The following is a 26,504-nucleotide window of genomic DNA, read 5'->3' as shown; positions in this document are numbered from 1 at the left end:
GGGCTGCAGAGTCTATCCTGTGCTGGAGGGGAGAAAGGGCATGGGGAGGGGTCTGCTTTGACAGTGATGAGAAGTGGGAGTGAGGCTTCTGACCTCCCTGACCCCTTTATCCCTGACAGTCTTTTTCTGGTCCCTCTAGCTCATAAGGCTGGGCCCCTGCTGCTTGACCTTAGAGGCTGAGAGCAAAGGAGGCCAAGTTATGGGTGTCCTTCACAGGGAGCCCAGGGGGGCAAGCTGGGAAGGCCTGGTAGAGAGGCCTGTGAAGAAATGTCACCACAGGGTATGACCCTTCTTCTATCTTCCAACCTGCTCAGACCCACTAAAATGATCCCCTCTGCTCCTTAGCCCCATTCCCCTACAACGTGAGTTTAAAACTTTTACAGGGTCGCAGACCCCTTTGGGAAACTGTTCTAAGCAACAGAGCCACCACACCCACATAAAAATGCTTGTGTGAACTCACAAATACAATCTAGCAAGTTTCTCTCCCAAAGCTGAGGAGCCCCTGGTGAGCCTGGTGAATACATGGACCCCAGGTTATAAGCTTTCTCTACCAGATTCCTTGCCTCGTGGACCCAATTCTGCCTTGCAGGGCTGTGGTAAGGCAGACAGAGCTTTAGCAGCTCAAGTGGGTCAGGATGATCCATGTACCCTGGGGCCTGTGTTGCCCCAGAGGACAGACTCAGACCTGGTTTGTCCTTCAGTTCTACTCTTGACCCTAAGTCATGCCCTTAGGCCCAACTGGCCCACCTGAGATACGGGCCCAGGAGGAGAGCCAGTCAGAAGAGACGGACGGATCTAAGGAGGTGAGTGTAGACCTAAGCAAATGTGGTGAGGGCTCCTTGGTGCCCCGCACGGAGGCTGGTCTTGGCTTTCTCGTCTGCTCGCATATGGCATGACTGCTACATCATCCTGACCAGTTCTGATACTCCTTCTTGGCCAAGCCTCCTGGCAAAATAATATACCTCCTTTTGGCTCTAGCACCTCTTTCCGGACATCTGTCAACTTATGTGGGGACCGGGCTGATGACCAAGCTTGACTCTTGCCCCTTTCCCTTTTCCCTCTTCTCCATCTTTTGGGGATAGCATTTTCCTACGCTAGCAACCACAGCCCTCATTATGCCTGGTCCACTTTCTTAGGTACGCTTTGAAGGAGTTAGGGACAGAATGAGTAGGAAAAAGGGACAAGAGCTTTAGGCTCCACTGGGCTAAGAGTCCCAGCCCCACTTAGCTTAAATTTGAGTTTACAAACTCAGAGAGAGCAGCTTGGTGGTCCCCACTACCAGTCCCCACTGTCCCCTGGGTCAAGCCCCATCATCCCTCACCTAATCTGTTGCAGGGACTGGCTCCCTTTCACTGATTTCTGGCCTCTTCATTTATCTTCCCTAAAATCCAGGCTTGGCCAAGTCAGTCATCTTCTATGAAATCTTTGCTGGCTGACCTATGCCTCTGGAATAAAGTGCAGATTCCTCAACTGCCATTCCAGGGACACCTCTGTAATCTGATCTGAACCTCCCTGCCCATGCTCACCCTTCCTCAGTCCAGGTGTGCAGTCAATGATCCTATACGTCCCCCTGCCCTTGATCCCTTGACAAATTCTCCAGTTCAGCGCTTGATTGTGCTAAAGCTAGGCCTTGGCTATTTTATCTGGTATTCCTGATTGAAAAATTGCCGCATCCTTCAAGGTCCAATTCAAAAGCCACCTCCCTAAAGCCTTCCCCAGTCTTAGCATTCTGAATTCTTCTGCATTCCCAGCAGTCATTATCCCTGGCATTACCACATTTCATGTCACTTTCCATTATCTTCTGGTCTACTTCTCTAAGTAGGTTGTAAGCTCCCTGAGGGCAGGCACCAGGTTTTTGGTACCTAGCCCAGTACCTGGCACAACGAGGGTGTTTAAGAAATGTTTGTGAACTAGCCCATAGATTCCCCTGCCGATAGTAGGTGGTCTGCAGGACACGCTGCTTTCCTTGCAGCCCTAGCTCCATCTCTCAGCGCTGCCATAAGCAAGATGTGTGTAAACTGCCCGAGCAGCCCCTGCATTCCTGATCTCTCCTCTCCTCAGCCAGATGTTAATTTTGTTTGACTGTCCATTCCCAGTCAAGAAGAGAGCCTGTGGGTCCCTTTGGATGTTTGATCTGAGTGTCACTCGAGATAACAGTGTCAGTCACACATGTTTTCAAGCTTCCTACAGCTTTGAGGGCTGGAGTTTGCTTCTGACCTGCCCAGCAGCCAGGGAAGATGCTTTGCCACCAGGTGGCCGGGATCCACAGGCACCCGTATCTTGGGCCCTCTGGATGCTGCCAGCCTCATCATTTAAAATCTCCCCGCTTCCTTCTCTTCGCCTCCCTTTCTGGACGCGCCGAAATTATTCAGACCATACTCTTGAAAAAGAAGACAAAAATCACTTTGGCGCCCCCTATCTCCCTCCTCACAGGGAGGACTAAAAGTCTCTCGAGTGCTTCCAAAGTCCGTGTTAGGAACCGAATCTGCTTGGGCGACGGCACTCCAATTGCGTTTCTGGCGGAGGTCGGAATTTGGCTCGGTCCCTTGCAATGTTTCCAAGGGAAGGTTAGTACAATCGTGACAGTCCCTGGCAGCCGCCCAGCCCGGGACTTCGGGCTCCACTCTCCATTGGCTAGCCATCCGTGTGACGCTCCAGAGGCGGGGCCTCATCAGCTGTTTGCGGGATGCCCCGAGCGGGCGTATTTTGGAAACAATACCGCGCGGTGCAGAGTGGCCTCCACCCGAGCCTGCCCGCCTCCTGCCTCCTGCCGCCGCCGCCCCTGCCCGCGCCTCCCGCCGCCCGCTGCTGCCGGGTGAGCGCCTGGGCGGCCAAGGGCCGGGCAGAGTTGGATCTCACCTCCTTGGGGAAGTGGGGAGAGGATCGCGCTGCGCGTGGGGGCCCGGGAAGGGTTGGGCTGCGGGCGTCTGGAGTGATCATGGACTGGGGCACTGGAGTGTGGGAACGGGGTACCGAACCCACATGTAGGTGCGCTGCTCCACAAAGGAATGCGGGGCTAGTGGCATTTGAGTCTCTAATGACTTGGGTCCAGGTGGGCAGAGGAACCTGCGCTTCCCCGCTGAGCAGATCTGGGTGCCCGAGAATGGCCCGGTCTCTGGATCTGACATTGGGGTAGGGCAGGGAGTTGTGGGACCTCCTACATCCCTGCGGAGTCTGAAGGCTCCTCTCCTTAACAGCTGGGCTTTCCCCCCTCCTTCCCAATTGAGTTTGGGCGCCAAGCCCCCGAGTGCTCGTCACGCTGGACCCTGGCACGGAACCCTGGCATCACGACTCGGAGGCCGAGATTCTCCCCTGGAGCCACCCAGGTCTGCTGTGTGTTGTGTGAGTGCGTGAGTGAGTGTGTGTGTGTGTGTATGTGTGCGTTCCCAGATTTTAGCCCTCGAAGAGGTTCAGAATGTCTGGCTACTGCCTTCTCCCAGGAGGAGGAGGAGTCTGAGTTCAGCATCCCTGTTAGCGTCCTTAAGGGCTGGGATGGCTCCAGCAGGTTTTAGGTCTCCTTGATAGGACTGCTTCTCTGGTAGTGCACTTAGGAAGTGCCCTTCTGCTGCCTGTTTGGACACCACCTCTTCAGCTCAGGGGAAGGGGAGAAGTCTTTTTACTGTATCCCAGTTTGCGCTTGATCTTGCCCAGCACCCCTCTGAAGGTTCCCACCTGCAGAAGAGCCATCGTAGTTCCTGTGTAGAGTGGGAAGGGTCCCCCTAGGCTGGCAGACCCACACTCTCTGGCTGCACCTCCCCCACTGTCCAGTGCAGGCAAGGGCTGAACTTTGGGGCTTTGCTGGGAGAGGGTGGGAGAGGTGATAAGCTTCAGAGGAAAAGCCAAGACAATGACTGTTGCTTGCTATTGGCTTTGGAGGGCCCCATCTTAGGTTGGGATTGCCAGCTTGCCTAGAGGAGGTGGAAGGGCTGGAGGGGAGCCCCTGCCAGGTGACTGGTAGGACAGCGCTTGGTCCTTTCTGCGGGATGCCTTGTTTCCTGGCACTGATAAACTAGTCCTCTCACACCTTTTAGGAAAACACTGTCCCAAGAACACCACGTGCCTTTTTTTTGCCATCCAAGTGGACAGGGAAGAGGGCAGGCAGGATAGGGACCATAGATAGCTCAAGGACAGGATAGGATGGAGGGAGAGTTGAAGCAGGCGCCTTAAAGAAAGCTTGCATTTGAGAAAGCCAAGATTTTTGAATTAACTGAGATTCCTCTAAGTACTTTACCAACCCACAGACCATTTGGCTTGTTCTTCAAGGGCAAGAGAGTGGAAGACAGAATTCCCAGGGGACCTCTAATTGACTCTGGCAGTGACAAACACCATCTCTCCGTATCCTTAACCACTCAGGTGGTTGCTTTTCTGACTGCCCCAGGGACCCTGAGGGGTTCCTGGTGTGTGTATAGGGGACTGACTTTGAGCACAAGAAGCTGGGTGACTGCAAGCTCATACTTCCAAGAGCCGTCAAGTGGAGCAAGTGGAACTTCTTTATCACCAAGAAACTCATATCAACAACCTGAGTTCAGGCAGCAAGTGAGGTCACAGAGAGAGGGCTGAATTTCACTTCCTTCTATGAGGCAGGTTGTACCCATCTCAGGTTCGGTGCTGGCAGGAATGGTAGGCTGTGGGGAAGGATTTGAAGTTGTGGAGATTAGTGACTCCACACTGAGCTGGGGAACTCTGGGCACTTTGCTGCATGCCGTACCTCTCCTCTCGGCTAAGCTGTGGTAGACAGATAGCTCCAGTCTGCTGAGAGGGCAGCTGCAATGACTAACTTGGGTTTTTCTCCCCCTCTCTCTCCCAGGACACACTCTTACCACATCGTTGAGCCTGTTTGTTGTGTTGAGCAAGCAGCGGGTGGAGACTAGAGTCTTGGGCGGGGCTTAGCAGGTTTGGAGGGAACCTGGCCGGGCTAGGATCGCTGGCTTTTGTTTTTGCTGCCCAGCCTGGAGCTCTGCTCAGACTGAGATGAGAACTTGATGGTTACTCCTCAGGCCAGCAAGGGGGTCTGTGTGTGGTGAGCACTGTGGGTACAGCCAGTCACAGCACCCTCTGCCCTCCCACAGCCACTCACAGAGGCTAGTCTTGTTGACATTTCTCCAGGTACCCTCCGTACTTGTAGCAGCTGACCATACCCCTGCTATGGCTATGAGTCAGTAGCAGTCCAGCTGTGTGACTGTGACCAGCCTGGGTCAGAAGAGGATGCTGAGGGGAAGGTGGCTCCAAGTGGGCGCAGGGAAGAAACATGGAGAATCCTGGAACTGCAAGGCAGCCCACATTTGGGGGTGGGTTGTCACCCTTGGCAATGCTTTATCTGTAGGATTGACTGTCATCAGTGCCTGAGCCCACTTCTCCACATAAGAAGGGGGAGCAGGAAAGAAGAAAAGGGAGGGAAGTCCTTCCAGGTAGAGCCTGGGTGGGGGCAGCCTCCCGGATGCCTGCATTGCACCCTCACAGGGGAGATGGAGCCACCCCAGTGTGTGGAGGAGCTGGAGGATGACGTATTCCAGCCAGAGGATGGGGAGCCAGGGGCCCAGCCCAGGAGGTTGCTCTCTGCTGACCTGTTTGCCCAGAGCCAGCTGGACTGCCCCCTCAGCCGTCTGCAGCTCTTCCCTCTCACGCACTGCTGTGGCCCAGGGCTTCGACCCACCAGCCAGGAAGACAAGGCTACCCAGACTCTCAGCCCAGCTTCCCCGAGCCAGGGTGTCATGCTGCCTTGTGGGGTGACTGAGGAGCCCCAGCGACTCTTTTATGGTGAGTGCTCTTAGCCTCAGGACTCCTCCCTTAGAAATGGGGGAAAAGAGGGGACTTTCCCTCCCCAAACCTGCTCTTTGCTATTTCCTTCCCCAAATTGAGCAGCAGGGGCTATTGATCCCTCAACTCTTCACCTGCTGACTCTCTGCTCATATACTGCTTCTTGTCTGTGCTCCTCAGGCCACAAGCAGGGCAGATTGCCTTGCCATTCTTTTCTGCTCATTTGTCCCTTTCTGGAGGGATCCTTGGGTCCATGGTGTCTCCTTGGGTTGGAAGAAGGGTACCTGGGTCTTGGCTTTTACATATTATGGCCTGTTGAGTGGCCCAGGCTTTCGTGTCGTAATAGTGATGTACTTTCCGTAAAGTGGCTAGTGTTGCCCTGGAGAAGGCTGGGGGATCTGTGACTCGCTGTTGACACTGAAGGGGAAAACCCAGCTTGTTCTGGGAGAGAAGTTTCCTGGAGGCAGAAGGTCCCCCGCCCCGGTTGTCACTTGGGACTTTCTGTGTTTGGAAGGGGAACTGGAGAAAGAGGTTGGGCCTGCCTAGGCTCATTGCCAACAAAGGGGCTGTTTCCAAGGCTCAGTCAGATAAGACCCTTTCATTTGTGGGCTTCAGTGGTTGGTTTTATTAGCAATTTGCCCTCCTCTGGCAAAAGGGCAAGGTTAGATAGCCAGTGTTCTTCATTTAGCACAAAGCTTATGGAGGGAAGGGTGGTTCAGAGGCTATCTTGCTGGGTCCAATGGAGCGGATTGAGGAGACGCTGCAGTTATTCCCAGAAGGAGCTGCACTGTAGGACAATTCAGGCAAAGTTCTGGCAGGAATCTGAGAAGATGGATAAGGCAGGCGGGCAGGAAGGAGGGAAAGACGGGCGCAAGCGGGCGCCCCTAGCGGCAGCTCGGTGACCAGCACTTGGTCAGTGAGGAGAGCAGGTCTAGATGTCTGGCCTGGGGCTGGCTGCAGAGAGGAACTTGGCTACTCTGTGGTTCAGAGGAGTCTTCTCTCCCTATGTTTCTGTGCCACTGCCCAGAGCTTCAGGGCCTGAAACCAGCCTTTCTCTGCTACACCAAAAAGTGAGGTTACTTTCTGATTTTCTTTCTCTGTCCCTTGCTTTGCTCAACTGAGGATCTCTGGAGAGCTGCCTCCAATGTTTTTCTAGAGAAGAGCTTCAGCCTGCTACTACTGTATGAATAATGAATAATAAATTGTGGTCAAGCGTAGCTGTGTAAATAAGGACAGAAGGTTGGCAAGTTCAGCCACACTTATTACCTTTGCCATGGCACTGCCCGTGAAGGGAGGGCTGAAGGAAAGCCTGGCATCAGCTTTCATACTCTCGGTCAGCAGGCAAGTCAGGCTGTCCACATTTGGCAGAGTGCCCTGAGAAAGGCAGGCTCAGTTCCTCTCCCTTCCCATACTAGAGTCTACCCTTGACCCCGGGTCTTGACCAGGGGTGGCAGGCATGGGGAAGATGGGGCAGTGGTGGAGCTTGCTGAGATGTGGGCCCTTTGTCTTTGCAGGCAATGCTGGCTACCGGCTCCCCCTTCCTGCCAGTTTCCCTGCAGGCTTGCCCCTTGGTGAGCAACCCCCTGAAGGGCAGTGGCAACATCGAGCAGAGATACAGATTGCCCGAAAACTCCAGTGCATTGCAGACCAGTTCCATCGGCTTCATATGCAGCAAGTAGGCACTGGGGCTTGGTGGGGGGAGGTGGTGTGCATCTGCTGGGGCTGTGGGGCTGGGGCCTGCCTCAGCAACTCTGTCTCTGCCAGGCCCCACGTTACCGTGATTCTCTTGAACTGGAAATCGGGAATGGGCCTGGCTGGATGAGTGCTTTTGCTCTCACCTATGAGATCCAAGTTGTTTATCTGCCTGCTTTCAGCTCAGGCCCCTGGGAAATGCTCCGATCTCTTCCGGAGAATGGCATAGCTTCTTGCAGCCTTGATTGACACACTGTATCTTATTGAGTTCATCAGTGGGAGATGGTCCCTTGCAGACCTAAGGGGAAGATTTTCATGGTGCTGAGGAAAACTGGACAGTCGGAGGTACCTGGCTGTGGTGCAGTGGGAAATGGGTAACCGAGGCCTGGACGGGTCTGAGTTGGGAAAAGTGGTGGAACCGGTTGTAACCCGACACTTTCCAGCTGGGGAGGCCGCTCCTCATTGTCTCTGTCTGGAAACCTGGGCCAGGACTCTGGAGACTGTGTACCTCAGAGTCTCTCCAGACCAGCGACCGGGTGCTCAGCGGGCAGCCTGGCACCAGCCCGCCAGGGCGGAGCATCGCGTGTCACTGGAGCTTGTGGCAGAGCCCATCAACAAAGGCGGCGGCTGGCGGGCTCGTGTGGAGGAGCCCTCTGTGCCTTGGGCTGGAGGCTGCCTGGCTCTGCAGCGGCAGTCTGGCCCAGCCCCTGGGCACTTAACTCTTCCTCCCTGGGCTGACTTTCTGGATGGCTGCCAAGGCGGGGAGAGGAGCCTGAGGCTGGATCCCTGCTAGTACAACCACCGCTGAAGCAAAGTCATGCCACCTGGAAATGAACACATTCCCTGCCTCTGAGACAGTGTCCTTGCCTAGTCGGCTGTGTGTATTTGTATGCATGTCTATATATGACTGTATATCAGGAAATCAAGAGAATAATTAATCCACCACGATTAATTAGACCCTGAGGTTAGGTGGGGAAATTCAGGTGACCGGAGGAGAGCTATTGATAATAGGTTTGGCTTGAGGACCAAAACATGGCCAGCACCTGGCGGGAGGTGGGGTAGGGAGACAGAAATTGAGTTTAAGTTTCCTGAGATCCAGACAGAAGGGGTTATTCTCTGCCAAGGTGAGAGTCTCTGCCAAGGGGTTCTGAGGGAAACGTGGGGTTAGACCTGGTCCTGGTGGGTCCCCCAGTCCCTCAGGAAGAGAGGGTGGCCCTATGTTTAGATAATAAGGCAGCCTGGCTGTCTCCTCTGGCTCCAAGTTCCTATTCCCTCCTTTGATAGTTCTGTGGAAACTTGGCTTAGGGTTTTCCCTTCAGTCCACTCTGGTTCTTGATTTCTGCCTCTTGGCCTTCTTCCTACCCATTCACTTTACGCTGGTTGTGTAGGCCTGTGGTTGGCCTGAGCTCGCAGCTCCTAGCCCCAGTGCTGTAACTGATGGAGGATACAGTGGCTCTGGGTCTCCTGGACTCACCTGGGGGACTACCTGGAAGGCAGTTTTCTGCATTCCCATTAGACCTGATCTCTCTCAACAGCTGTTTCCCAGAATGTTCCACCATCCACTGGTGAGCCCTTCTAGGCTTGGGAGCAGGCTGGGAGGCCTCCTCTGCCCAGTCGAGCCCTGGCACAGGACTAGAACTCAGCCCAGGGCCATTTCTTCCCAACTCAGTCCCTCACAGGAGAAGCTGGCCCTGATCCCAAGGTCTGACCCTGCCCTTTGCTGTTTGGCATCACTGACCCCAGTGCAGAGCTGTCTCTTCGAGGGCCTGGTTCAGCTTGGGAGCAGGAGGGGCAGAGCCACAGAGTGGGAGGAGAACTAGAGGAGAGTCTCCCCAGCTCTGCACCTCCTCCGCTGCTGGCTCCTGACTTCCTGTGCCCCTCACCATCTTGCCAGCTACCTTCTCCTACTGTGCAGTGGCAGGAGGCCGGCCAATGAGGCCAAGAGCTGGATTTCCCAAATTTTCCATCACAAAGAGCCAGGCTTTTTGTCCATGGGAGTCTTACTTTTATCGCCCTCCTCCCCACTCACCCTGCTCACTTCGCTGGGAGCCCATCCTGTGGGAAGGACTGGGATCATGGCCATGGGCAGATGGAGTGCTGGCATGTGTAGGGCCTTTTAGCAGCTAGTTTTAAGAAGTGAGTCATTTTCTGAACTTGATTACAATATAAACTAACGTCTAGATATTTCGTATCCACACAAACCTGTCATCACTCTTACATTCTTATCCTTCATCTTCTTTCCCTATTCCTTCCCTTCATCTCTGCAAGCAGGACACTGAGGCACAGGGGTAGAAGTAATTTAGGGTTAAGTCTTGAGGCTTCAGATACAAAGTCTGAAGGCCCGGGTTTGAATGCCAGCTCTGCCATCTACCAGCTACTGGGAAGACACTTGATCTGGCAGAGCCTATTTCCTCTTCTGTAAATTAGACCTAATGTCACAGAATTTGATCATGAAGATTCAGTGAGAAAACACCTATCTGAGTTCCAGGCACACAGTAGGTATTCTTTAATGCTTGTTTCCTTTGTCTCTATAATCCTGATCATCCCCCACATTTGTTCTTGTCAGTTCACAGTGCATCTTCCAGCCCACCTGTCCAGCTAGTCCCTAAGCAGAGCTGCCTCCTGTGGGCTCCCTTCCACCTGCCCTGTTCAGAGAAATTGGCTTCCAAGCTACTCACTTATGGGCCTTGTCCTTGTACATTTCTCCTGGGGGAATGATGATCAGTCTCCATCACTGTGGGTTGAGTTTAGATAACCAGGAAAGACAACTCAAGACACATTAAGAAGGTTGAAGGGGCCTGGCCATCTCCTTTCTTCTCAGGTCTGGGATGGTGTCCCAGGGCCAGACGATGGCCATGGGTCCCCGAATCCTGTAGGGAAGGTGAAGCTTCTGCCTTTTGTCCCTGGTTAGGGATCTCAGTTACTCTTTTTTTTTTTTTTGGCCACAGCAGGCTTGTGAGATCTTAGTTCCCTAACCAGGGATTGAACCCATGCCCTCAGCAGTGAAAGCATGGAGTCTTAATCACTGGACTGTCAGTCATTTCCAGTTATTCTTTTTCTATATGAGGGGAAGCCCCAGGAGATGTGGAGCACAGGGAAGGGTGTGATGATGGTAGTGCCTTATAGGATGACATTATGGCAAAGTGAGTATGTCAGCATGACCCTAAAGGCAACATGCTCCAAACTCCCCCTGGTGCTGCTTATTGTGGGCTGTAAACCCTCCCAGCATGTTTCTCAAGGAGCTTGCTGGATGGAGGTCTAGCCTGGCTACCCAAGTGATCTCTCCAGGATGGCTTCTCTGGACCAATGGGCAAGGATTGGAGACAAGCTGTGCTTGCTGTCAATGCTTTGGGTCTCCAAAGCAGCAAGGGAGTTGGTGGCAGAGTGAGTGGAGATAAAAAGCCTTTCCAAACCTGGTCACACACCCCTAACTTCCTCTGGCTGGGTCAGGAGTAAAAGATTCCCCTCTTTGCTCCTTTGTGAGCTTAGCTGAGCTGCAACACTGATCGGTGGTGGTCTGGTGACCTTAGCCTACCTTGACCTTGGCTCTGTGATGGTGCCTTGGTGTTTCTTGTCTGTCCAGCTTCTTCAGGGAACATGGCAGTACAGGATTGTTTCCTCCCTGCGCTCAGGGGCTGCTCTGGCCCACAAGGTGAGTCCCAGTTTCTTTCCATTCCCCTTGCCGTGGTCTCCTCCAACATGAGTCAAAAAATGGAAAAAAGCTGGTGTCCTCTCCCCTTAGGAAAGTCTCCTGTCCCAGTGGCACCCTCTTGAACTTTGTGGGGTATTTCTGGGCAGTGTTAAGAAGCCAAGAATCATTAAAAAAAAAAAAAAAGTGGCTACTGGAGACCGTTGAGTGAGTAAAGCTACAGGAGAATTGAAATTCTTGTTGGAAATGGCTTTTTCACCTGGACCAGGAGTAGCTCCATTCAGAAGAGTCAGATTTGGAAATTCCCTGAATAGTAATTAGACTTTATGGAAAATGAGATCTGAGAAAAATTTCAGCCACTCAGTGGAAACCATCTTTAGTTGTAAGGTCAGAGAAAGGATCCTGGGGTTAGACACAAAGTCTGGTTCAAATCCCAGCTCTGTCCCTTATGAGTCCTGTGTTCATAGGCAAATCATGTAACTAACTTATCTGAGCCTCAGTTTCTCATACACAACTTGCAGAGTTGATGTGAAAGCCCTTTGGAAATTGTAATATGTTTAACTATTAATTCCCTGGTGGCTCAGTAGTAAAGAATCTGCCCACAATGCAGAAGACCCAGGTTCGATCCCTGGGTCGGGAAGATCCTCTGGAGAAGGGAATGGCAACCCACTCCAGTATTCTTGCCTGGAGAATCCCATGGACAGAGGAGCCTGGTGGGCTACAGTCCAGGGGGTTGCAAAGAGTCAGCCACGATTGAGCGACTAACACACAGTAACTATTAATGCCTCGACAATTTAACACTTTTGAAAATGGGTTTTAGGATTTTGTTTGGACCTGGTTTTGGAGTTCTTGGGGAGTTCTTTTGGAAGTTGTACGTGAGCTGGTGGTTTCTTGGTTTATTAACTAGTGACTTCTCTGCCAGCAGCCTGGATCTTTTGTTCAGGGAGCCCCTCACTGCTTCCTGACCCTTTGGGATGCTGTCCTTGTTGGTGAGTGGTTTTCTGGAGTTCAGACTATGCCTAATAAAGCTGTTCAGGCTCTAGATGGGGAAGCCCGGGGCAAGAGCCCCAGAGATTCTCTCTAGGGTAAGAAGGGTCCCTAGGAGCCAGCTCCAGAGTGGGAGGTACCCCTCGGACAGTGCCTGGGGAAGAGTGAGGCTGGGGGAGGGGCTGTGGAGAGTGCTGTGCGTGAGAGCCAGTGCTGGGGCTTGGGGGCCCTGTGTTTGCTCTGTGGCTGGCTCTGTTTATATCGCTCGCTATATTTAGCTTCTGAGTCATCAGCGTGGCTGACTAGAGCCGAGTTCCCCACACAACTCTGCACCTGACTACTCTCTCTTCCAGGAGAAGGGCCTTGTAGTTCTGGACAGGCCATTCCGTCCCCACCAAGGCAAGCCACGGGGATAGGGTTGACTTTGGGTTTCCCCCCTCCTCCCCCCCAGGGCAGGGAGGGTGATGGGAGGGAGGGATTTGGAGGAGGCATTAGAAAAGGACAAAGAAAAAAGTCTGGCTTGCCTTTTGATCTGTGTCTGGCAACCAAGAGGGCATGTTCCATGACCAGTACAGAAACAGCCAGTGTGTGGGGTGAGGAGGAAAGTCTGGCCTTCGGTGCTCGACTTGACCGTCCCGTCCCGGGCGGAGTGGCCCCAGGCGGGATGAGAACAGTCAGCTGCAAAGGCATCAGGTCGGGAGGTAGAGCCTTGGGGGTTCCTTCTCCCCCTCCTTGTAGATCCACAACGGACCTGCTCCCTCCTCACTCCCCTCTCTCCCTCACTTTTTAAAAATAATTATTTGTTTTTTAATTGGAGTATAGTTGCTTTACAACGTGGTGTTAGTTCTGCTATATAACAATGTGAATCAGCCATATGTGTCTCCCTCTCTTGTGACCAGAGCGCACATACCCCTCTTCCTGAGTTCCTAAGAAGCTGCTCAGTAGTTTGAAGGAGCTGCTCTCAGACTGGGGAAGACAGGGGCAGCTGGGTCAGGGCCTCAGTATTTCCTGTCTCCAGGCCACGGAGGGGCAACCCAAGGCTCTGGGGCATGGGTGGCAAGCACATCCCGATCCCCCACCCCTAGGGACTGAAGCTGGTGGCCTCCACTTATGTTAGGGGAAGCCCTCCAATCTTGGACTGAGCTGGGCCCAGGCTGCCCTTCTGGGAGAAGCAATTGGTGTTGCCATGGTGGTGACTGATAGCTTCAACGTCTGTTAGTGCTGCTGGCTGGGCTGAGGAAGCTCTTGGCGCGAATTTTTTTCCTTTTCCGTTTTGCCACAATGCTCGTTCCTTGGTGTCTCGGACAAAAGCAATTTGGGACAGTAGGCCCACAGGGCCCATGGGGCTGCCCCAGGGGTCTTAGAATTCCTTGCCCAGCCTGGCAGCCTGGAATCCTGAACCCGGCTGCCTCTGGCTGCCATGGTCCATCTCAGAGTGAAAAGTCAAGGATTCCCCCAGGACTTCATGAGCCTGCCTAGAAGATAGTGCTCCTGGGGCACTTGTTCTGAGCTGAGGGTGTCAAGGGAATTGCTCCACAAAGTCGAACCTGGACCTCACCAGGGACTGGGGAGCTGCTCCAGGTAGCCATGGCCCAATGCTTTACAGATACTTCTCTCATTTAAGCACCACAGCAACCTGGTACTTCGACACCTCATTACCCCCATTTTATTGGAAGCCAGGGCTCCGAGAAGTGGGATTACATGCCCATGTGACACTGTTGATCCTAAAACCATGGTCTTCCCATCACTTACCCCTGCTCCTCAGCAGGTGCAGCCCAGAAGGTGAGAATCTGATGGAGGTCCCACTCTCCACCCTGGCCCACCTTTGCCTCCTGTGAAACTGAGTTCTTGCTTTCCTCCCCTTCAGACTGTAAAATAATTGAAGACAAGGCTTATAGCTTGCTTATCTTTGTGTCCTTCGTAACTCTTAGCTCAGTTGGATACCTGATAAAAGGTTGCTGAATCAAACAGAAACATCTTCCCGACCTCTTGTATGTGGAATTTTCCTGAAGTCTTCCTTAGCTCTGTATGCCTGTTGTCAACAGCAAGGCTTTGTGCTTCGGCCTCACTGTGGTCGGTTTAGAGTTGATGGGGAAAGGAAAAAAGTGCGGTAGGAAAACGACATTTTATAGAGAGCGTATTGCCCTATATTTTAAAAGACACTGAACATGGTTTCAGAGAAACATCTGAAGTTAACATTTCAGACCAGTTTTAGCTTTATTTCTGTTTGATCTTGAGTTAGCTCTGCCTCGGAAAGGTTTATTGTCTTTCTAGTCCACAGCATCCTTACTAGATAGTTAATGATCTGGAAACAGTTTCTTTAAACGTACTGGAGGGGAGGGCAGTTAGGTGGTGATTCTCTTTGAACAGTAAATATCATTTTCATAATATGAATAAATACACTGTAATATTTTAGAAAAAGAACACAGCTCTGGAGTCAGGGATCTGAATCACCCCCTCCCAACTAACATTAGGGGTAACTTTTCTGAGCCTTTGCTTTCCCATCTGTAAAATGGGATTGAAAATAATACCTGCCCTTCTTATCGGAGAAGGAAATGGCAACCCATTCCAGTGTTCTTGCCTGGAGAATCCCAGGGACGGGGGAGCCTGGTGGGCCGCCGTCTATGGGGTCGCATAGAGTCGGACACGACTGAAGCGACTTAGCAGCAGCAGCAGCAGCAGCCTTTATTATGGCCCAGATTTCTGTGAGGAGCAAAAGAGATGATAAGAAATCATTTCAGGTATGAGATTGTTATAAACTGATCTGTTTGGTCAATTTGCATTTTGTGTGTTTGGTTTTTCGAAATCAGGGCTACAGTGTAGCTTTGCTCTTTACCCAAATTCTTTGAGGGTGAACTAGCTCCTGCTGGAGCATCTGGTACACCGGTGACACACAGAGTCCCCAGAGGGTGTGAACTGGATACGAAGCAGGAGAGACAGAGGGAGATTCTTATCAGGGGAGAGCAGGGAACCCTCTTTGTGCTTAGAGCAGAGGCCATGTGGGATGAAACAGAGTTTGATATGTGTAATACAACCTTGTCAGACACTGCAGCCAGCTCTTAAAAAAATTAAAAAAGCCTTTAATAGTTGGGCCTCTCTCTAGGCAAGAGGCTGATCCTATCGCATCAAGTACATCTTCAGACCTGGCCAGACATCAGTTGTTCCTGGCTTCAGACAAGCAGGTTATCTTGGAACGCTGACTTTTCTATAGTCAGGGCAGTGTGCTTGTTGAATACCTACTGTGTGCCCTACGTGTTCCCCATCATCCAGGATGAATGACTGGGTATTCAGTCACAGTGCCTTGCACACAGTGGGAATGACTCCAACACTTGTCAGCTGACTGCCTTCATCCCCCGCCCACAGAAGGAAAGTGGGGCTGAAAGGAGAACCCCTGGTCTGTCATCCTGGTTGTGCTCTCTTAACTGAAGAGAGCATTTTTATCCACCATGTGAGGACCCCTTCCTTTGGGGCATTCACCTCGATTCTTGCCTTCTGTGCCTTGGTCCTACCTTCTGGACCAAATTTGAGAGCTCTGGTGTACACTTAAATTCCCATCAGCTTCTCATCTTCTGAGCCTGTCTTCTAGCCCTGAGGATACCCTGGCTATGCATTCTGGGAACCCCCATTCTTTGTAGATTCCCAAACTTGAGGGGTCCCAAGCAGCTTGGGAGAGCTGAACCTTGTGCCAGGGGTCAGCACTCACTGATCTCAGGTGATGAGTCAGGGGCCAAGCGCACTCTTTCCTGGTTCCCCTTTCCTTCTCCCTTTCTCCTGGACACCCTATCCTGGAAGGATCCATGTGCTCTGATGTTTCAGTGTCTCCGTGTACCTCATCCTGTTCAGTGAATGTTGACTGCCTTTCTTCTTACTCTTTCTCTCCCTGGCCTCCCTTCAAGTCCTTTTTCTTTCCTTTCTAGTAATGTCCTTTTTAAAAATTTAGAAAAAACATTTTATTTATCATTGTTCTTCATAATCAAGGCCTTCTGGTTCTCTTACTGTGTGGCGATTTGATGTCCTTTCAGAAAAGGGCCTTCTGGAGCTCGCCCTGTGGCCCGAGAAGGTTGGGTGGGGTATGCGTGGCATTGCTCGTGCTTGCAGAAAGGGTTGCTGGGGCAGTAGATGGTTTCCCAGGCCCTGGTCTTGCTGTGTCTTATGGCTGCTGGGGTAGCCAGCTTGACCCTGTACTAGGCAGCTTGTTCTCCAAGCCCACCCAGACCCTCCACCAGGCTGAATTTAGTTGTTGGAGCTCTGAGTTATAATCCTGAAGGTGATTGTGGATGACAAACTCCGAATCACCAAGCTTTATGGTTGGAAATCACCTCGGTGGTTTCTAAATGCCTGTGTGGCCTGGCTGCCTTAGAAGCACCTGGGCAGGATTAACCTCCGGCTTCGCCAAGTCATTACTCTGGTGGGAGGAGATTGAAAGAGACTAAAGAAAACACCAAATCATGAAATGTTTTCTTCTAGGCTATAGAATCATGAGTGATTTTATTTTCTCCTTTCTAATTTCTTGTATTCCAGTTTTTCTACAGTTAAGATGTATTATTTTTATGACTAAAGTAGACAATAGATGTTACTTCTGATTTCAAAAAATGTCACTCAGGGGAGCATTTCAGTATACAAATTCTTGGGCCCTTCCCTGAAGATTCTGCCCCAGTTGTTCTGGGCGGGACTTGAGGACTCTATTTACAATAGCTCCTCAGTGGATTCTGTGACACAGCAGGTATGGGAACCACTAATACCATACCTCCACTTCCCCTATGAGGAGAGGGAAGACTCAGGCTGGCTGGTGAGAGACCCCAGCCTCCCAGCTCCTCTGATTCCTGGCCCCGGGGAGTTACCCGCTGCCTAGAGTGCCTCCTTCCTGATTCAGGAGCCCCAAGGCCTGTCCCAGGCAGAGGCACAGAACCTAGGTCCTTCCTAAGGCTGGTCACTTGTGGAGCTAGGCCAGTCTGTGTCTCCCAGCAATGTCTCCACCTTCCAGTCTAATACCACTGTCTTCTGGGTCCCTAGAACCCACCATGATTGGAGTGAGGATTCTCTCTTGCCTTATTCGCTAAGACTGTGGGCCCAGAAAGTTACCCAGAGTGGCAAGTGGCCTCCATTAGGGGAATGTGGGGAGAGATTGAGGCCTACAGAGATGGGATTGGTTCAGGCCCCAAATTGTAGAGCTGTGATCTCCCTTCCTTGGCCCTTGAGCTGTTTTGAGATGATTTAGAGAATGGGAAGATGGAGGGCCTGCTCTGGTATAAAGAAAGGTGTGTGGTGGCACTTGGAGCACAGTGTAATGAGTAAGGACATTAGGGCCAGGTGGTCTGGATTTAACCCAGTCCCTGCTGCTTACTAGCTGTGTGGCCAAGTTTCCTAGCTCTTCGAATGATCTCATCTGTAAAATGGGCATGATAATATATACATGTGTCATAGGGTTGTTGAGAGGATCAGAGGAGCTTAATGTGTGTAGAGCAGTTCTTATACTCTGATGTGTCTTAAAGTTACCTGGGGATCTTGTAACAAACTCAATAAAGACTTTAAAAATGGCCCATATTAAAAAAAATGCATTCTGATTCATTACGTCTACATTTCTTATAAGCTCCCAGCTGAGGCTGAAGCTGCTGGTCTGTGGACCACACTTTGAGAACCAAGGACATAAACCAGAACCTGACACACTCAGTTTACAGTGACTGTTTGGATTTTGGTTGTTATTGTTACTTGGCCTTTTCAAAGAGGCACCTGAGGAGCCTCTAAATTCCAGCAGACTGGCCTCCCTAGAGACCAGTCTTTTCCTGGATTTTCCTCCTATTCCACCCATGACCTTTGCACCTGTCCTGGGTAGCAGCTGGGGAGGGGAGACAGGAGGAGGGGGTGCTCTGTCCAGCTGCTGCAGGCAAGCCTGAGTCTTCAGGTTTGCAGCTGAGTCCATTTTCACGCTGCTTTACTCTAACCAGATTTTGTTAAGCCTGGTGTGTTTCCTCTTTTTACTCGTCTTTGTTTACAAAACACAAGGAAGCCATCAGTCTCTCCAGTCACAGTCTGCCAGGCCTCCTCTGTGGCACACCCTGACTTCCCTCCCCTTCCTAGCAGGAGCCGTGCCTCCAACTTTCTGGGTTTTCCAGTCTCCCCTTCTGCAGGGAAAAGAGCAATGCTATTGCTACAGATAGGGGGTGCGGCTGTGGGGGGACACGGATACATGACAGGGCCCTGAGGTCAGCCTCAGTTGACATCTCACCTCTCCTCTCTCTCTGTGGCCTCAGGCAGGATGACAGGGAACCCAGCAACCTGGCCAGTTGCTTGGGGACAGGTCAGGGGGTCAGGGCCTGACGTCCCTGGGAAGCTCTGGGAATCCAGGAGCTCTGGGGGCTCACTTTGCAACTCTGCCACTGACTTACTCTAGCCTCTGCTCAGCTGACTGGGAGTTGCCTGGTGGGGGCCGGGGCTGTGGTTAAAGACTGCAGGGGCTCCAGCTCCCCCTACACACGCACACCTCACGTAAACGTGATTGCTGCCCAGGCTGCTGCAGCAGTCCAAGTCCAGCCTCTGTGCTGGCTCCTTTTTTTGCACACTAGGTTTTTATTCCCCTGTCCACTGAGAACCCCGTGGAGAGGGCCCCAGCCTCGTCCTCCTGCCCTGGCAGATAAAGAGAGAACAAAGACCGCCTCTCCCAGCACCCCTCAGTTCCCTCCGGGCCTCTGCCGATACCTGTGTGGGTGGGGCACCAGCCACAGTCCTGTGAGTCACTGACCCCTGACCTTTGCCCCAAGCTTCCCTGCCTGACAGTAGGACCTGGGATAACCTCCAGAGAGTAGTGTGCATTCTTTGTTTTTGTTTTGTTTTCAAGTATGTTCTTGCTTAACGTTTAATTGGCTCCAGTCAGTAGGAAAGCGCTCCAAGAGGGATTATTTATGGCTTACTGTCAAGAGCAGCTATAAAAAGGGCAGCGCGGAGCTGAAGATGCTGGGAAGGGAGAGAGGGCAGGCGCCCAAGTGTGTGTGTGTGTGAGTGTGTCTGTGTGTGTGTCTGTGTGTGTGCGTGTTTGCACTGGATGAAATCAGATTTTTGCTGCCTCAGCAGTGTGGTTTAAATGGAAGATTAACCCTTTGACCTTCACAGTGTCAAATCACTTGCAGATGGAGGCTCCCCCCCTTTCCCCCTTGTTCTCTGTGTTACTTTGGAGTTGGGGGAGAGAGGGGGGCACTTCTTCTCTTTCTTTCTGAAGAAAGTTTGTTGTTCGTGCAGCTGAGGTTTGAGGGGCTCAGGAGCCAATCTGATTAAAAGCAGCACTTGGCTAAACTCTGGAAAATCCTGCAAGCAGGGGAAAAAGTTTAATCCTCTTGTGCGCAGTGCATAAAGAGCCTGGTCTTTTCTTTTTAACGTTCACACTGCAATTGTATATGGAGAGCTCTGCTATCTCCCCCTCATCGCCACTTTTCTCATCACTCCCCCAGATCCCCCATGCCCCCGAGTTTGCTGTCCTGATGGGATTAAGGTGCTGCCCTGGGATGTGTGGATCTGAACTTTTGCATTGGAAATAATAAGCTGTCGTCTCAGGCTGCATTTAGGAGTTGCATCGCCTTTTTTTTTTCTTTTAGCACCAGCAGAACCGAAATCGCATGTGGTGGCAGATCCTCCTCTTCCTACACAACGTGGCTTTGAATGGAGATGAGAACAGGAATGGGGCAGGCCCCAGGTGAGGCTGGGCTGCCCCCTTTGCACGGGCACCATGGAACGACATCGATGAGGACTGACACTGCATCTTGTGAAGTTTTGTTTTGTGTTTTTATTTTAAAAATTTCTCTGTGTACATAAGACATACCCAAGCAGGACCTCTTTCCCCGTTCAGGGCCTCGACCAGGAGTGGGGGCCTTTGTCAAACACTGTTGAAGTAGAGGCTGGTGTGTCTCCCTGGAACCTCCTAAGGGCTCGGACGAGTAGATCCTTCTGTCATCAGTTGTTGAAGACGACCAGGTAGTGATCTCCCATGAGTGGACTGTAGTTTTCCCACAGGAACTTAAGAGATAGAAGGCTGGATTAGACTTGTGGTTCCACCAAACCTATCAGCCTTCCACCGTGAATGGAGCCCCTATCTGACGGGTCACACTTTAACCCCCCCAGGGCCTCAGCCAGGGGCTTTCCAGCTCTGCATGGCAGCTACACTAGGTCGGTCAGCCAGCTCCATGTCTGGGCTCTCACTGGGCCCAGCCGTCGCCCGCCCCAAGGGCTAAAGGATTCTTGCCCAGCCCCTGTCATCTCCAGCAGACCTCAGGGAGGGTTGGGTTTCTCCATGGACCCTCAAAAAGTGCCGCAAAAATGAACCAAACTTCTGGGTAGGCCTCACGTCTGCCTTGGTCCCACTTAGAAGCCCAGGATTGGTCCTGAGGTGCAGAACCACTGCCCACTCTGGCTGCCCGGGACTGGCTGGGTGTCAACCACGGAGGAGCCAAATAGCCAGTCAACATGCTGTAGCCAGCAGCTTGTGCCTTTGTCAGGTCTTCTTTTGAAAGAGCCAGCCAACAGACTGCGTCCCGCCCCCAGCAGCAGCACTCTAGGGCCGGAAGAGACAGGACCGGACTGTGGAGGTGTCGGAAACCAGGCGGCCATCCCACCCATGAGAGTAAGCCCTAGAGGAACCCAGACCCCTTGGTTTCCTTGGAAACCAGTTACCTCCTCCCTCTTATCCCCATTCCTTTCTCACACCTAGTGGGATCCAGGAAGAAGCCAGCATAGTGGCTTTGTCAGCTGAAATGTGTCTTTTAGAGTAACAGACAGTAATTAGAGTGAGGAACTATCAAAGCTGGGTGCACATTTCCCGTCTTCCTTCAGCTTCCAGCCAGGCCAGAAAGGCAAGCGCTGGAATGCAGCAGGATCGCCGCTGCCTCTGAACTCCTTTTCTCTCCCTGCTGTGGCACTAATGGAGAGAATTTAAAGCAGCCTGCCTGGCAGCTCTGAGAGCAGACATGGGGAATCTGAAAAAGATGCAGGGAATCTGTTAACCGGACACCTAGAAATTAAATTATCAATTTTGGATATGTGAGAAAAGTTAACATTGGTGCTAACGGTGAAGCAAGGCCCGAAGAAAAGATGGCTTCCCTGGGCAGAGAAGGCCCCAGGGCTACCCAAGGAAGCTGGAGGAGTCCAGAGCAGACTCTCATATCTGAACAAGTCCCCGCTCCTCTGATTGTGCAGAGAGGAGGTCTTCGTTCCCATTGAAGGACACACTGATCTGGATGTACGGTCAGGCAGGTTGTTCACTGCACAAGGGCACCGGCAGAAGAAGGTGATGGAAGCTAGAATCTAGCCCATGCTCTGCTCACTAAGTTGTATGCCCTAGTGTCGGGCTGTGTCCACTTACAGGAAGGATGCCTTTCCTAATTTGCACAAAGGTACCCTATGAGCTCACAATGGCTTGAAGAAGGACTTCAAACTGTGCATCAGCCTTGGTTTTGTTCTGCTTGGATATTCTAGAGGTATTGCCTACCTATTCTTGGTCAGAATTGTATTCTCAGGGTGTATACCATGGTTTGTCTGCTAAGAAGATAGGTTCCTTCTGGAACCCAGGGAACAGGCATGGAGACTGGTGCTGGGATAGGCTGACCATTGTGAAGTCCAGCCTTCCCTGTGGGTCTTCACACCATTTTTTTGAATTGCATGGGACATGTGTTATTTTTCCCTCTCCTGGACCAAGGCTGTGACTGGCAGAGTGCCGGTATACCTCGAGTGGCACACATAAGGAAACAGGATTATTTTTACCAGCCACTTTTACCTCCTCTTAGCAGACTTTCCATGTGAGCTGAGTGAGAGCGGAAATAAATGGCCCAGGCCTTGGTGCCTAGGCAAAGCCATCAGCCTCAGAGACCTTGCCGGGCCGAGGAGGACGTCCAGTGGCCTATCCTGAGAACTGAGCCCACAGTCTGAGAAGCTCAGTTGAACATTGCATCTGGGGCTGGGTAGAGGGTCGTCTGACTGTACTGTCTCCATATTCCATGAAGCCAGAAACTAATTCACTATCCTAAGCAAGCCAGGACCAAATGTGAAACACCCCTCCTTCCCTTCCCGCCAGAACTCAGCAGGTAGAATAGTCCCAGGAGGGAGAGGTTCCTCCTGGCTGGCTGTTTTTAATTGGTGTAGTGATCTATAGACTGGCCTCTTCCCCCTCTGCCTGGTGACTTGGTCTGAACATTCCTCAAGTTCAACCTCAGGAGACCCGTCCCTCCCCTGGGCTCCCTCTCCCCAGCTCCCACCCCCAGGAGCTTGGCTGTCTCCAGTTAGGGGGTGGAGAATCCACTGGAGGGAGAGTCTGACCTGGCTCCTGACCTGTAACCGACAGAAGACTTGTGGAGCTTTTGTGGTTTGCTGAGGGTGGGGTTCGGGAGAGGGACTGGAAACTCTTCCCTGGTAGGAATTGCCCTGGAGGGAAGGGAAGCCTGATGTTCAGGGTCGAAACAACTCTTTTCATTAAGAACCCCAGAGTAGGGGCTTCTGGAAAGTGGCAGGACTAGGGAGGGAACCCCCACAGGCCAGCTGTCTGACTCCCTCAGACAGTTCTAGGACTCAGCTGGGCCTCTCTATCTTTGGCTGCTTCAAAGCCTGGACTTGGTAGAAGGCTACCCCTGGGGCCTTTTCTTGCTCAGTCCAAGGATCACCTCCCTCAAGCCCCCAGAGCAAGGGGCTTATGTGACAGGCATGTCCTGAATGCTCAGAGGGGCCCAGCTGACGTGTCTCTCTGTCCCCAGTGGCCAAGCCTCATCCAAGGATGGGTTGGACATGGCAAGGAGGGACATAGTCCAGCCAGGGCCTCCTCCACTTGGGGGCCGAGGAGCCACTGTGATTGTCCTGGTTAGCATGCAGAGAGTTCTGATGAAGTGGGGTGGGGCAAGTGAGGGATAGCAGAAGCAGGCACATCGGCTCTGTGGGGGCTTCTGCACATTGGTCCTGCAGGGTCCCTCTGTGTGTGGGTGGGGACACCTTGGTGAGAGACTACTCAGGCTGACTCCTTAACTCATTAGCCTGTGAAGCCTCCTGGGGACACTGAACAGTGGGTGTCCAAGGCTGGTGGGCACTTTGAGCCTTGAGGGAACAGCAGAGCAAGCCATAGATGCGTCAGCCGCTCAGGCTAAAGGTGCTTGGAGCTCTGCAGGCTCCTAGTCCGTGCTGCCCTTCTCTCTGCACAGCAGACCAGCACCTCTCCCTGCTCCGTGAGCATCACCCAGCAGGTTGCTCCATCCCTGGGTCCACAAGGGCTGTGGGGGAGACCTAGTGAGAATGTAGCATTTTGTCCCTCCCAAGTTAGCTGTCCTGGGTTCACTGTGCTCTGCCTCTGGGAGAGAGACAAGAGAAGAGAGGGAGGGGATGGGAACTCATTGTTTCTAAACCTGTACAGAATATTTGGCTTTGTGTTCTTCACATGCATATATGTGTATATATCTTTGCCCTCATCAATTGGTACAGTTTTTAATAAAACCATTTAAAGCAAAGCTGGTCTTTTCCAAGGTGTAATAAAAATGCAAGGGGGTCTGTTAAGGGATTCAGTTCAGTTCAGTTCAGTTGCTCAGTTGTGTCCGACTCTTTGCGACCCCGTGAATCACAACACGCCAGGCCTCCCTGTCCATCACCAACTCCCGGAGTTCACTCAGACTCACATCCATCGAGTCAGTGATGCCATCCAGCCATCTTATCCTTTGTCGTCCCCTTCTCCTGCTGCCCCCAATCCCTCCCAGCATCAGAGTCTTTTCCAATGACTCAACTCTTGTCAGGAGGTGGCCAAAGTACTGGAGTTTCAGCTTTAGCATCATTCCTTCCAAAGAAATCCCAGGGCTGATCTCCTTCAGAATGGACTGGTTGGATCTCCTTGCAGTCCAAGGGACTCTCAAGAGTCTTCTCCAACACCACAGTTCAGAAGCATCAATTCTTCAGTGCTCAGCCTTCTTCACAGTCCAACTCTCACATCCATACATGACCACAGGAAAAACCATAGCTTTGACTAGACGGACCTTAGTCAGCAAAGTAATGTCTCTGCTTTTGAATATGCTATCTAGGTTGGTCATAACTTTTCTTCCAAGGAGTAAGCGTCTTTTAATTTCATGGCTGCAATCACCATCTGCAGTGATTTTGTTAAGGGATTAGAGATTCCCAATTTGCTTCTCCCAACTTCCTTCTCGCTGCCTTCATGAGTGACACCCCACCCCCACCACCCCACCCCCGCCCAGGACCCCAGCTTTTGTCAGGACTTCTTTTCCCTCTTGGGGCTAGTGAAGAGACATTCTGATCACACAAGAAGCACAGCAGAGGCCCCATGAAGTGGAAAAACACAAAACTTTGGATCCAGACCTGGATTTGGATTCGGTTCCAGCCTCCACCAGCTGAATGATCATAGGCAAGTCGAATAACCTCTCTGAGCCTTCAGTTTTTCTGTGTGTAAATTACTGGCATGCCTGCCCTGCAGGATTAAAGGGAATGTGGACAAAGGACCTGCCCTGGGGCCAGCCCTTGGCAATGGTAGCCTTAGTGACCAGAAGTGCCCTAGTGGCCCCTCCACGCAACTGCTCACCCCTGTCATCCTAGGCCTGGCTTTCCTTTTATCAAGGTAGCATCTCACAAGGTAGGCTAGTTGTAGGAGTACTTCCTGGCTTGTCTTTGAGTATTAACAATGTGTTTGACTCAAAGGGGTAGTTTAAAGCGCTTGACAGAGCTCTAAAAATCCTTGGGAAAAACCACTCACAGCAGTAAGCTGTGAACCGAAGGGCCAACTCACTTGGCCTGTGCTGGGCCCCCATGACCTGGGAAGCTGTTGGCTCTCTGAGGATCAGCCTTGGACTCGGGTTCCTAGCCTGGTAGAAAGTGAGTGCTTGAAGTGATGTCAGTTGTCTTGTCTAACCTCTTCATTTTAAGGAGGAGAAAACTGAGGCCCAGAAAAGGGATGCAGTTTTCTTTTGGGACTTTTTAAACAGCTGAGTCAGTCAGAGCGGGGCTCACCCCATCCATCTTGGTTTCCATTTGGAAATTGCAGTGCTCTTGCCCAGATCTGCAGGGAAGCCAAAACTCATCTATTTTTAATGCCAAATAACTGCCTCTTCTCCTGTAAAACATGGCACTTCTAACCACTCTATATTTGGACAGCAAGGTTTATTTTTACTGGAGTGTGGTAGAAGTGGGGCCTGGTGCCATATCCGGATGTTATTCTACATTTCACGTGCGGGGTTGCAGTTGAGCCCTTAAAGCAGCTCCTCTGAGATTCGTGGGGTATTAGGTGATTGTGACAGAAGTGACTTTCTTTCAAGTCATCTATGCCTGCTTCAGGCGAGGCTGCACTCGTGCCCAGCTAGAAACCTGATGGCTCACCTGTCCCAGCCAGGCCCTCCATTCTCTCTCCGATCCCTCCAGGAGTCCAGTGAGAAGTTAAAGGCTCAGCTGCCCAAGCTTGAACCCAGGCCCTGCTGTTTGTCAGCAGAGCCACACTGGGCAGGTCATATAGTCTCTCTGTGCCTCGGTTTCCTCATCTGTAAAATGAGATGATAATAATCTCATAAGTTTGTTGTGAGCATTAAATGTGTGACTCTGTGTAAGGGACTTAGAATAGTGCTTGTTACATGTTCATTTAAAAATATATATTAGCTGTTAATATTATTGCTTTTATTATTATGATTTGTAGGCAGATGGCCAATAAGCTCTGACCATTCTTATCTGGAAATAGCCCCTGCACCTGTCTTCTCTCTATCTCTGCTACACTGTTTCAGGGTCAGTTTTTTCCCTGGACAACTGCAAGCCCCTACCTGCTCTCTTTCCCTGCCTTGCCACACCCCCAGTGCCTTCTCTGCTGCCAGGGGACCTTTCTAAAAGACAGACTCCATTCCACCCCTCTCCACCGGAAAACTTCTTCTACTCTATCCAGTCCACATTCATTTCTTAGCCTGCCCCTCCAGTCCTCCTTGTATGAGTATTCTGACCCATAGAAACTAGGATCAGAATAGAATGAGTTGCCATTTCCTTCTCCACTGTATGTATATTCTTATATGTGTATTATACATGATAAATTACCCCTAAATGTAGCTGATTAAAGGGTTTCCCAGGTGGGTCAAATGGTAGAGTCCAGCTGCCAATGCAGGAGACGTGGGTTCAATCCTTAGGTCGGGAAGATCCCCTGGAAGAGGAAAGGGCACCCTACTCCAGTGTTCTTGCCTGGGAAATCCCATGGACAGAGGAGCCTGGTGGGCTACAGTCCATGGGGTCACAGAGAGTCAGATACAACTGAGCGATTGAGCATGCACGCACATAAACCTCTTAAAACCACCAGTCATCTCAGTTATTTATTATCACCTCACAGTTTCTCTGGGTCAGAAGTGGCAGCCCAAGGAGGCAGTATGTTGAGAGGCTAGTATAAAGGTGGAGATTCCTGGAGCACCCATTCAGTTTACACTATACAAGTTCA

General features: G+C 51.7%; 1 protein-coding gene across 1 annotated transcript; it reads left to right on the top strand.

Annotated features, from left to right (window-relative positions):
• The first annotated feature begins 2,683 nt into the window (after positions 1-2,683).
• Positions 2,684-20,033, top strand: BMF (Bcl2 modifying factor). Its single transcript, XM_052646843.1, has 7 exons — positions 2,684-2,815; positions 3,198-3,326; positions 4,264-5,288; positions 5,461-5,757; positions 7,272-7,432; positions 11,033-11,101; positions 19,672-20,033. The coding sequence occupies exons 3-7, from the start codon at positions 5,249-5,251 to the stop codon at positions 19,771-19,773; spliced, it is 669 nt and encodes a 222-aa protein (XP_052502803.1). The 5' UTR covers positions 2,684-2,815; positions 3,198-3,326; positions 4,264-5,248; the 3' UTR covers positions 19,774-20,033.
• The last annotated feature ends 6,471 nt before the right edge of the window (positions 20,034-26,504 follow it).

This window comes from Budorcas taxicolor, chromosome 10, assembly GCF_023091745.1.
Source record: "Budorcas taxicolor isolate Tak-1 chromosome 10, Takin1.1, whole genome shotgun sequence".
Lineage (NCBI taxonomy): Eukaryota > Metazoa > Chordata > Mammalia > Artiodactyla > Bovidae > Budorcas > Budorcas taxicolor.
Note: the sequence above shows the minus strand (reverse complement) of the source record. Positions and strands in the feature narration are given on the sequence as shown.

Excerpts from the sequence above, each read along its gene's own strand:
- BMF (XM_052646843.1), top strand. The coding sequence starts at position 5,249 with ATGGAGAATCCTGGAACTGCAAGGCAGCCCACATTTGGGG. Across the intron at positions 5,289-5,460 it reads AAGGCAGCCCACATTTGGGG|GGGAGATGGAGCCACCCCAG; the intron begins GTGGGTTGTCAC and ends GCACCCTCACAG. Across the intron at positions 7,433-11,032 it reads ATCGGCTTCATATGCAGCAA|CTTCTTCAGGGAACATGGCA; the intron begins GTAGGCACTGGG and ends TTGTCTGTCCAG.